We start from the raw sequence: 11,430 nt of genomic DNA, 5'->3' as shown, positions 1-11,430 counted from the left end.
AGCAGGACCTTTGAGCCAATGGAGTTCACACATAGGCCAGAGAAGGGCCCCCAGGTTTCTTTCAGAAAAAAAAAAAATTTTTTTTTACCAATGTATGAATGTACAAGAATTTAAAAAACCAAACAGGGGGGGCGCCTGGGTGGCTCAGTGGGTTAAAGCCTCTGCCTTCAGCTCAGGTCGTGATCCCAGGGTCCTGCTGGGATCGAGCCCTTCATCAGGCTTTCTGCTCCGCGGCGAGCCTGCTTCCCCCTCTCTCTCTGCCTGCCTCTCTGCCTACTTGTGATCTCTGTCTATCAAATAAATAAATAAAATCTTTAAAAAAATTTTTAAAAAATCAAATAGGACTATGAGATAGATAATGAAAAAGATTGTGTTTTTTCTTTTCCCATTTCTCGACTTTTTAAAAGCTGCTTCCTTCGGTATTTATTTCCATGTGTCTAAATCGCATGACCATCCTGTTATTCCTTCCTCTTTTGGTTTTGAGCATTATCAAGTGGGTTCCTTTCTACTGTTGGGCTTCAGATCTCATCCATCCAAATACACACTCTGCTTTTCCTAAAGTTAATACTTCCTCCTTTAATGGCTTGAGACATTGAACACACACACACACACACACACACACACACACACAACAACTCTCTCTTCAACTCTGACAGAGCAGGACATAGTCTCTTCATACAATGATATGATAGTTTTGGTTCATTTGTTTGTTTTGTTTTTCAACCTCTCACATTCTTCTCTTCTCACTTGGACAGTTGTTCAGTTGCCAACCCGGCCCCTCCCTTCCCATCCCTCTGCAAGTTCCCTTCGTCTCTCTCCTTGTTGGAGGTTCTGTTTCTTGGATCCTGTGTTTCTTTTTTCCTTCTCTTCCTTCTCTTCCTTCCTTCTTTCTTTTTTCTTAAATTCAAATTGTGGGTAAATCTATTTAACAAACTTTGCCGTTTCAACCATCTTTTTCAAAAAGATTTTATTTGAGAGAGCGAGAGAGTGTGAGAGAGCACACGGGCATGAGCGTGGTGGTGGGGCAGGGGAGAAGGGCAGAGGTAGGGGCAGAAGCAGGCTTCCGGCTGAGTAGAGAGCCCCATGAGGCTTGATCTCAGGACACTGAGATCATGACCCGAGCCAAAGGCAGACGCTTAACTGACTGAGCCACCCAGACGTCCCATTTCAACCATCTTTACATGAACAATTCAGCAGCGTTAGGTACGTTCACAAGGTTGTACAACCACCATCCCCTATTTACAAGACTTCATCGCTTCAAAGAGAGACTCTGTAACCATTAAAGCAATAATCGTCCCTTCCCCCTCCTTCCAGCCCCTGGTAACCTCCAATCTACTTTCTGTCTCTATGGACCTGCTCATTCTAGACATTTCTTTTCTTTTTTTTTTTTAAGATTTAATTTATTTATTTATTTGACAGAGAGAGATCACAAGAAGGCAGAGAGGCAGGCAGAGTGAGAGGGGGGAAGCAGGCTCGCTGCTGAACAGAGAGTCCAATGTGGGACTTGATTTCGGGACCCTGGGATCATGACCCGAGCTGAAGGCAGAGGCTTTAACCCACTGAGCCACCCAGGCACCCTATTCTAGATATTTCTTATAAGGGACTCACGGAATATTTGTCCTTTGTGCCTGGCTTATTCCACTTACCATCATGTCTTCAAGGTTCTTCCATGTTGTTTAATCCTTCTTTACGGTTGAATACTATTCTGTTGTATGGGTAGACTATGTTTTGTCTACCCACTCACCTATGAACAGACACCGGGGTTCTTTCCACCTCTAGGCTGTTGTGAGTAATGTTGCAGTGAACACTGGCAACCAGTATCTGTTTTCAGATCTTTCAGGTGTCTACTTAGGGGTGGAATTTCTGAGTAATGTGATAATTCTAGGTTTACCTTTTTGAGAAAGCAACCCCCTCCTCAAGCAGCCAACCTGTTTTCCAACCTAGTACATTCCAACCAATGGTTTCCCCACACTCTTGCCAATAGTTATTATTTTCCAGTTCTGTGACGACAGCCATCCTGGTGGGTGTGAAGTAGCAGCTCATGGTGGTTTTGATGGGCATTTCTCTAATGACAAAGCGGTTGAGCTTCTCTTCATTTGTATATCTTTGGAGAAAGGTCTAGGCAAGACCTCTGCTCATTTTTTATTTGGGTCGTTTGTCTTTTTGTTGTTTAGTTTTAGAGGTTCTCTATATATTCTGGATTTTGAACTCTTGACAGATGGGCAATTTGTGAGTATTTCCTCCTGTTCTATAAGTTGTCTTTTCACTTTCTTGACAAAGTCCTTTGACGCAAAGAAGTTTTTCTTTTTTTTTTTTTTTAATGATTTTATTTATTTATTTGACAGACAGAGATCACAAGTAGGCAGAGAGGCAGGCAGAGGGCAGGGGGAGCAGGCTCCCTGCTGAGCAGAGAGCCTGATGCGGGGCTGGATCCCAGGACCCTGAGATCATGACCTGAGCCAAAGGCAGAGGCTCAACCCACTGAGCCACCCAGGTACTCTATTCTCTCATTTTAAAAAAAAGATTTCATTTGGGATACCTGGGTGGTTCAGTCAGTTAAGCATCTGCCTTCAGCTCAGGTCATGATCCTATGGTCCTGGGATCAAGCCCCGCATCAGGCTGTCTGCTGAGCAGGGAGCTTGCTTCTTCTTCTCCCTCTGCCTGCTGCTCCGCCTGCTTGTGTTCCCTCTCTGTCAATAAATAAATACATTTTTTTAAAAAAGACTGTATTTATTTTGGGAGAGAGCGAGAGAGGTAGCATGAACGGCAGGGAGGAGAGAGGGATAAGGAGACTCCCCTTTAAGCAGGGAGCCCAGAAAGAACTCTATCCCAGGACCCTTATATTCTCACTTTGATGGAGCAATCCTCCAGGGGGCTTCTGAGGAAAGGTTTGCAGGAGATAAAAGTTTGAAACTTTGTATTTTTCTGCCTTCACATTTGGCTGACAACCTGGCTGGGTATTTTGCACTAATGTAGCTTAGTGTCATTCCTTTTACATCCATTGTGTTGGGCATTCAGTGTAACGTTTTAGTTTGGCCACTACTATCTTTCAACTCTGTGAAAGTTACTTAAAAAAAAAGTTTTTAAAAAATATGTAATTTCTCTGTTCCTCTTTTTTTTTTTTAAAGATTTTATTTATTTATTTGACAGAGATCACAAGTAGGCAGAGAAGCAGGCAGAGAGAGAAGGAAGCAGGCTCCCTGCCGAGCAGAGAGCCTGAGGCGGGGCTCGATCCCAGGACCCTGAGATCACGACCTGAGCCGAAGGCAGAGGCCCAACCCACTGAGCCATCCAGGCGCCCCCCCGCCTTTTTTTTAAGGTTTTATTTATTCATATGACAGAGAGAGAGAGAGAGAGAGAGAGAGATATCCCAAGTGGGGAGAGAAGCAGGCAGAGAGAGAGGAGGAAGCAGGCTCCCTGCCGAGCAGAGAGCCTGAGGCGAGGCTCGATCCCAGGACCCTGAGATCACGACCTGAGCCGAAGGCAGAGGCTCAACCCACTGAGACACCCAGGTGCCCCTCTCTGTTCCTCTTATTGGCATTTCTGTTAGTTGTATATTGGATCTCCAGCTAGTCCTCTAATTTTTTAAATTCTTTCCTTGTCTTTTTCTTCTTCTTCTTCTTTTTTTTTAAGATTTTATTTATTTATTTGAGAGTGAGAGAGGGAGCATGAGAAGGAGGAGGGCCAAAGGGAGAAGCAGACTCCCCACTGAGCAGGCAGCTCGATGTGGAACTTGATCCCGGGACTCCAGGATCATGACCTGAGCCGAAGGCAGTCGTTTAACCAACTGAGCCACCCAGGCACCCCCTTGTCTTTTTCTTCTACTTTCTGGGCAATATCAACTTTATCTTTCACCCTGTGTGTTGAATCATCTCTGCAATCAGTTTTAAATTCCCCAAAGTCCTTTCTTGCCTCTCAATGTTTCTTTCTCTATGATAAAAGCCGTGGCTGGTGGAGGAAAAGTTTCCCCAAGCGGAAGGATCAGTTCTTCTACTGTGATGAGTAGGAAAGTAGGAAGGATGGATATGGTTGGGAGGCGACTGGCAGATGAGGTGGCAGGAAGGTGGGGGCATTCCTTCTGATGACTTCCATTTTCTCTGTGATGTAGATGATGAGCACATATATTGAGACAAACAGGGAAGGCAACAGGGCAGGAGGTTTGAAGACAGTGAAAAGGGAAATCAAAGGTAAACCCTTCAAAAACTCAGCTGCTTCCTGGGCAGCCCTGAGGGTCCACACTGAAGCTGGAGACCATCAGTCCAACCATGGCACCAGTGGGCTTAGTCAGATAAGCTCCTGGTAAGGGTGTGGAGACGATGGGCGTGGACAGCTCCATGGTTGGTGTTCCAGCTGAGCCGTGGAAGAGCAGCGTGGCAAAGAAATTAAGGATATTGACAAGAAGGGGGTTGATGGGATCGGACAGGGCATTTCTGCCGCTCTTCTGTTTGCTCACAGTCTCTGGGAAACTTAATGAAGTGCGATGGTTTAGCTTGACATTTTCCACCTGGAGGTTTGATGTTACCTTTTTTTTTTTTTTTTAAAGATTTCATTTATTTATTTATCTATCAGAGAGAGAACGCCCGCACACAAGCGAGAGGAGCCGCAAGCAAAGGGAGAAGTAGACTCCCCGCTCAGCAGGGAGCCCGTCCCAGGACCCTGGGATCTTGACCTGAGCCAAAGGCAGACGCTTAAGCCACCCAGGCGCCCCAGTTTGATGTTATTTTAAAAACTGTAGGGCTTTGCTGAATTTTCCGCCCCTGTCCACTGTTTCTGGGGGTTCCCATTGTATACATTTTTCTGTGTAGACAAGTAGACTGGTTTATCTTTATCCTTTGTTTCTTATCTTTAAAATAGAATAAGGGCCCCCTAACAACAATTATTCTCTTCAATAATGGCGCTATTGATATTCATTTTGTTTTTTCTGGATGTTTTACCATGAAAATAGAAACAGACTCTGACTGTATATCACCCAGATGTTCAAAGTTTATTTATGTTGTTTCAATACACTGACAACACACCACAGTTTGTAAATTTTTCTCCCTCAAGAGCCAAGAGTCACTTTATCTTAAACCAGAAGATGCTCTTAAAGAACACACACACACACACACACACACACGTGCACACACACACATACGGAAAGTACAAAAACAATCCCACCAAAGTGCATGTGAATGAAAGTGCAAACAGGCTTCGTTTTCAAACTCTGGGTTCGATCTCTCTGCTTCAGAAATTAAACAGAAAGGTCCTCACTGACCTAAGCCAGGGCTGGGCTGGGGGCTGGGTGCAGCTCTTGGGGGCCAAAGTGTGAGCCGTGTCTGCTGCCCAGAGCAGGGTGCTGGCGCTGACGTCCTCCCTTCACCCCGTCAACGTGGGAAGATCTCCTCTAGGGACAAGATGTGGGTGAAGGGGCCGGAGGGCCGACTGCTGTCCCCCTTTCTTACGGTTTCTTTCCGAAGAGTTTGACGTTGGTGCAGAAAGTGCTGAGGTCTTCAAGTTCGGAGGCCTGGGGCCCCTCTCCTCAAGGCCCTCTGGTAGTCCAGCCTGCCTCCCCCGTCGGCAAGCGCTGGGAGTGTGGCCGGCTGATCCGCATGGCAGAGCTGTCCCAGTCCTGCTCCTCCGGAGTGGGGAGCTCCCACAGCACAGCCGTGCATCCTTGCTACCTTCTCCTCACACCACAAAGCCAGTTTCTCCTCAGTTTCAAAGAGGAGCTGACCAGGCCAAGTTGCTAGAGAGTTCTGCCACCACCCAAGCAGACCAAGGGAGAGAGGCTCAGACTGGCCTCTCCTTGCCTCTTGGCCAAGGGGGCACCAATGCAACCTCTGCGAGCCTGAGCCTCAGCCAGAGGCAGGGCCTACCCACTTTCTTCCCAGGAAGGCTGTGCTCAGAGCTGCCTCTAAGGGCCGAAAGGGCAGGAACATCACAAGTCCTGTGGGAGTTCAGCAGGGCGGCTGAATGGCTGCCCCGCGCCCAGAGCTGTCAGGGCCCACGGGAGGGAGGGTCCCCTACTGGGCTGCGGCAGGAAATCAACAGAGCTTTGGGTGTCCCACTTCTATGGGAAAGATAAAGCTTCATATTTTAACAAATAATAGCCCTTGACATTTTCCCAACGCTGGGCCTCACAGATGCACCTGTCAAACACTTCTGGGTGGGGGGGGGGGCAATGTGCACACACATACCATGTGACTGAGGGAAGGGGCCTGGCTCTGCACCCTGCAGGCCCATCGCAGCACCTGGGGCCACGGGAGCTTGGCGGTTGCCCCTCATCTCCCTGTGGGACCAGCTGCTCCGGGCCCTCTGCCCCTGCCCTACCCTGGCTGGTTTGGCAGTGGCTCGGTGGAGGCTCAGCCCCCACTTGGACAGAAAGATTGAAGTCCCCGAGCCCCGGCAGGCACCCGGCTGGCAGTGCAAGACAGGTGGAGAGTGGTAAGAAAGGCTTACGGAACACAGAGAATTCAAAGACAGAAGAATTCACCTTCCCAACTCCCAACTTCAAGGGGGCTTTGTAAGACCTCAAGAGCACGACATTGACAGGACAGGTCGAATGTGATGTTGTGAGGTATGCGTGCTAGACCGAGCGGCACATCCCTACGGCAGGAGGCCTGGCAGGCATGGGGTCCTCACCCCAGGGCCAATACCCTGGCTGAGATCCATGCCTGCAGGGAAGGATGCTAGGCCCAGCTTCGGGAACCATCATGCCTGCTGGAGCTGCCCCTCTGGGGAGCAAAGACCGGAGATTGTCTGACATACCCTTGTGCTGCCTCTTCCCCACCCCTGATACAGGAAGGGTATACGGGGAACACATGTGGAGCCTTAACCTCTTCTGCACAGGTGAAACAGGTCCTAACCATCCACTCTGCTGGAAACAGGGCTTGGCGTGGGCCACCAGAATGCCAGCTTATCCAGAACAGCATGCTCAGGAAGCCATCTGGGCTTGGCATCCCGAGAAAAGCAGCCAGAGATGCCCAGTGGATCCTATGACAACCTGTTTCCGAAGCTCACCCATCTACAGGGGAGGAGCCAGGGGGGTCTAGGTGAGCCCTGCCCAGGAAACCAGACAGCGGAGCAAGTACTGTTTGTGGCTGGGTCACTTCCTGGCTGGAGCCAAGGCAAGAAAAGCATGGAGAGAGGCCCAAGAGAAATGAGCCTCTGACGGGAGGATTCCCCTTCTACCAGATTGTCCTTAACCGCTAAGATAAAGATCCTTTGGTGATCACACAAGTCAGCTAGAGATGTGGGGTGGCCAGAGGCAGGGCCCCTCTGGTCTGCTCCACCGGTAATGTTCCCCCAGCCCAGTCACACCCTCACTGGTGTGCCTGCTGGCAGGTGAGCCCCAGGACTCGGGGGCTAGGACTCCCAGGTACCTTGTAGGAAGCAGCCCCAGAGAGAAGGAGCACCACCCCTGGTAAGTCGTAGAGGGTGGCGGGGGTGTGGGTGGGATATGAGGAACTCGAGTTGGGAAGGAAGCATCAGCTGCGGAGGGAGGCCCAGCTTGGACTGGAGGTGAGCCCAGCCCTGAGCCACTCACTTTAAGGTGTCATCGGCGTTTTTAAACATGAGAATGGCGTTATAGATCTTCAAGGCCGGACCCAGCTTGACGCTCATGATCTTCACAATGTCCGCCTGTGTCAGCAAAAGGAAGGCCTCGCCGTCAATCATCTGAGGGGTTGGGGGAGGGAGGCGGAAAGCGGAGAAGGTGGAGAGGGCCGTGGGAAGGAGTGACGGAGAGGTGGGTGGGGTGTGTGGAGGGAGTGGGCAGGGGAGAAAGAGAATCGGAGTCAAGGATGAAGGGGCAGGGAGGAGGACAGAGATGGGAAGAGGAAGGACAAGGAGAAACGAGGGAGGGAGAAAGGAAAAAAGGAAGATAGCGATGGGGACAGAGAAGGACAGAGATCTCCACTGGCTCCCCCATGTTCACACACACACTCTTTCTCTTTCTTTCTGCTGCCTGGTCTGAGGTGCATGCACAGGGGATGCAGTGGGATGTACACGGTGTCACCTATGAGCTATTCTTGCTGGGTGGTTGTGGGGAGAGAGGACGGGAGAGCGATTTAGTCTGAATTTGGGCTGGGCCAGCCGCCAGACTGGACAGACTGACTACCCGTGAGACCGTCAGCCTGCTTTGCCCTAATTTCTCACTCTAATGACTGGTCTGTGTCCCAGCCAGAGAGAATCTTGACGTGTGTGTGTCTGAGTGCACCATTTCAGCCCAACCACGGCCACTCCCTGGAGCGTAGTCCAGATTCTGGGGGAGGTGATGCCACGGACCAGATCCTGGGAAGGGTCATCTTCAGCCCTCCCAGGCGTCCTGCTCCCCACTGAGACTCCATCTGATGCTGGTGGTCCACCCTTTGCCCCTTCTGGCCACTGCTTTTGTATCCCAGACCATGCCGAACTGAGACACGCAGCAGGTGCTCAGGGTGGGAGAGAGCCCTCCTTCTGACAAGGGGAGGGTGCTGCAGCACCTAACTTTCGTGTGGCTCTGTGGCTGGCTGAATGACTGCACTCAGCAAGGAGTTATGACTGTCGTCACAGAGGGAGACCTCTAACCGGTGCCACATGCTTCTATCTCATGAAACGGGTGTGGTAAAGGTGTGGCTGAGTTACCAAATGACAAGTTGTATGAGACTGGAGAGGCTTACTGGTATTAGAGATGACAGAATCAAGATTTAAAACAATGAGACTATGAAACCAACAAAATAACATTTAATAGGGATAAATGTAAAGTTTTACATTAGGTTAATAAAAAAAAGAACAGCGGTACAAGTAACAAACTGGAAAATGTGGTTAGACTATAATGGATAATTGATAAAAAAGGCACTTGGGGACTTTCGTGACCTCCAAGCTGGTCTGATGTGGCTATAATGAAGCTAGTGCAAACTTAATTTTTGCTTAAAAAAAAAAAGAAAAAGAAAAGAAAAGAAAAAAATATATAGGGTTTGCATCTAGGGGAAGAGAAAACAACCCAAATATCCAGTAACGGGAGAAGCATGGGCTCTTCATAAAATGGAGCAGTACTCAGCAATACAAATGGACAGACCACTGGTATACACAGTAACACGGATGAGCCTGAGAAACGTCACACTGAGTGAAAAGAGACAGACACCAAAGGATAAAAGCTGTACCCCCTTTATGTGACGTCTGAGAACAGGTATAACTAACTTACGGTGCTAGAAATTAGAACAGTGGCCGCTAATGAGGGCGGGGACTAACAAAGGGGCCAAGAAAGACATCTGTAAGAACTCCCTGGCATGATGGGAATGTTCTAGATCCTGGCTGAAGTGCTGGGTTCAGGTGCATTCGTCTCACAAAACTCATGGAACGTATTTCTAAGGTGCATGGATTTTGCTCCATGTACATTTTAAACTCCATTAAGAAACATCTGGGTGTCGGTTCAACCATTCTAACAAGTGTGCCCCTGTGGTTGAGTGCAGCTGATAAGGTTGGGGGGGCTGTGCCTGGTGGCGGGTGGGGGTGTCAGGGTGGGGGCTGGATGGGGAATCTCTGTACTTTCCTCTCCATTTTGCTGTCAATCTAAAACTGCTCTGTGAAAAATAAAGCCCTTTAAAAAACAAAACCAGAAAGCACGAACGGGAGAACTCAACTGGCGTGTTCTGTGCTGGTCAGAAGGCATATGAAACCGGGGTACAGCCTGAACACATATGTCAGAGTAAGACCACCAGCCCAGGAGGCAAAGAACCGGGAGTGGGGTGGCGTCTGTGGGCTCCCCCACATGAGGTTACTACGAAGAACCGCCTGTGCTGGGTCTGGAGGGAGTGAGTCTTCTCGGGGGAGAGGAGCAGACTTCTTCCCTACGGGCGCCTTTCCCATTTATGGGGAGCTGAGACTACGCTTTCCTGGATGAATGGGGATGGACGTGTGGATTCTTGGGAGGGAAGAGCTAAACAAACTCCAGGCTCCCTCCAGTTTCAAACTGTGTGAATTCGGAGAGTCACGATGAAACTCTTCACTTGAGGACTTAAGGACGACTATTCAGAGTTAAAACCACCACTGACACTGAGCACTGCCCCCCCCCCCCCCGCCGCCCCCGTACCAGGCATTCTGTTATAGTGATAGGATTTGTGTATTACTCTATAGCAGGCTAGCGATATAATTATACTAGGCATCCTGGTATCATGATCCATTCATCATTGCCATTGCTCAGGACGGCCCTGCGAGGTTGTTGTCACGTTATGGCCCGCGTTATCCCTGTTTTATCTCGTTTTATAGATAAGAAGATGCAGACTCACACACAGTAAAGAGCTCGAACTGGCAGAACTGGGATTCACACCCACCCTGTCCGTAAAGCTACGGTTCTTTTCTGTACGACTCACTGCTTCTTGTCCTTGGTAAGCTTTCAGGTGTCGGTACTACGGATGTGTTAGGACACTGGCAGTAAGAGGCAGACCTATGATTTTCAGGACCCACTTGAACTTACTGGCCCTAGCGAGCTGGGTTTGGAAGACAGGCCGCACGGAGAGCAGAGGAGCGAATGGAGCCCCGTCTCCGGGAGGCATTCTCCTTCCTGCGGTGATCTGAACACAGGGGGTTTGCAAGCTGGGCCATGGTCCGTACTGGATGTTTCCCAGAGACGTGGGTCACTGTGACCAGTCTCCCACAGGCAGGACAACAGAGGGCCCTCCCTGGCAGGGGGCAGCGCTGCTGAGGGCACCTGCTCCCTGTTGCCTCAGCGACCGACCCTGCTGCCCCCACTCTGCACTTGCACCTCACCTCGTCTTTGAAGAGTCGTGCCTGGTCCTCGCAGCCGGTCAGGGTCTGGACGAAGCTGAAGACCTTGGGAACCAGAGAAGCACCTGTTGCCAAGGGGATGGGGGCCTGGGAGCGCAAGGGGGAGGCAGGCCCACGTGCACCGGCTGCTCTTGGGGCTTTGACAGTGTCATTTTTCCTTATTAGCCTGCAAGGATACTTGTGTCCCTGCCGCTGGGTGAGCGAGCCGGGGCACAGGGGAAGCATCTCTCCCGCTGGACTTGCATGGGGACTAGCAGCACGGGCCGCCCCCACCCACCAGGGGAGGACTGCTGAACCATCGCTCCACCCCTGCAGGGCACCCAGAGGGACCACAGAGAGGAGGCAGGAGCAGCAGATGCTGCGAGGAGCTGAGTCCGTCTCTGCCTGCCCGGGGCCTTTCCTGAGCCCTCCCGCCGGGCTGTGGGGAGGAGGGCAACATAGGGGAGAGGAATGGGGATGGGTCCTCGCTCTCACCTCATCAATGGTCCACTTGGCAACCGCGGAGGCCGAGATGCCCGCCACTCCCGGCAGGAGCTTGCAGTGCTGCTCCCAGCACACGGACAGCGAGCGGTCCGGGTGGGCCGACAGGGCTGACATGAAGAGGGACTGGTGCATGGCGTCCGCGGCTAGCGCTGCAGGCGGAGGCAGAGGCGGAGACCGGCAGGCTGACACTGAGGATGAAGC

At 50.6% G+C, this 11,430-nt stretch overlaps 1 protein-coding gene across 4 annotated transcripts in view; it reads right to left on the bottom strand.

Moving 5' to 3' along the window:
• Positions 1 to 4,959: 4,959 nt before the first annotated feature.
• L3MBTL1 (L3MBTL histone methyl-lysine binding protein 1) overlaps positions 4,960 to 11,430 on the bottom strand; it is a 35,138-nt gene continuing 28,667 nt past the window's right edge. For 2 of the 4 annotated variants that reach the window (XM_045981154.1, XM_045981157.1), the window contains 3 exons: positions 11,221 to 11,378; positions 10,729 to 10,791; positions 4,960 to 7,656 (listed from right to left, as the gene is read on the bottom strand). In XM_045981154.1, the coding sequence (XP_045837110.1) occupies positions 7,522 to 7,656; positions 10,729 to 10,791; positions 11,221 to 11,378 (356 nt within the window). In that variant the 3' untranslated portion in view covers positions 4,960 to 7,521. Of the gene's footprint in view, positions 7,657 to 10,728; positions 10,792 to 11,220; positions 11,379 to 11,430 lie in introns of those variants that run through there. The other 2 variants (XM_045981155.1, XM_045981158.1) reach the window with 2 other exon arrangements.

The sequence above is a fragment of the Meles meles genome, chromosome 16, assembly GCF_922984935.1.
Source record: "Meles meles chromosome 16, mMelMel3.1 paternal haplotype, whole genome shotgun sequence".
Classification (NCBI taxonomy): Eukaryota; Metazoa; Chordata; class Mammalia; order Carnivora; family Mustelidae; genus Meles; species Meles meles.
Note: the sequence above shows the minus strand (reverse complement) of the source record. Positions and strands in the feature narration are given on the sequence as shown.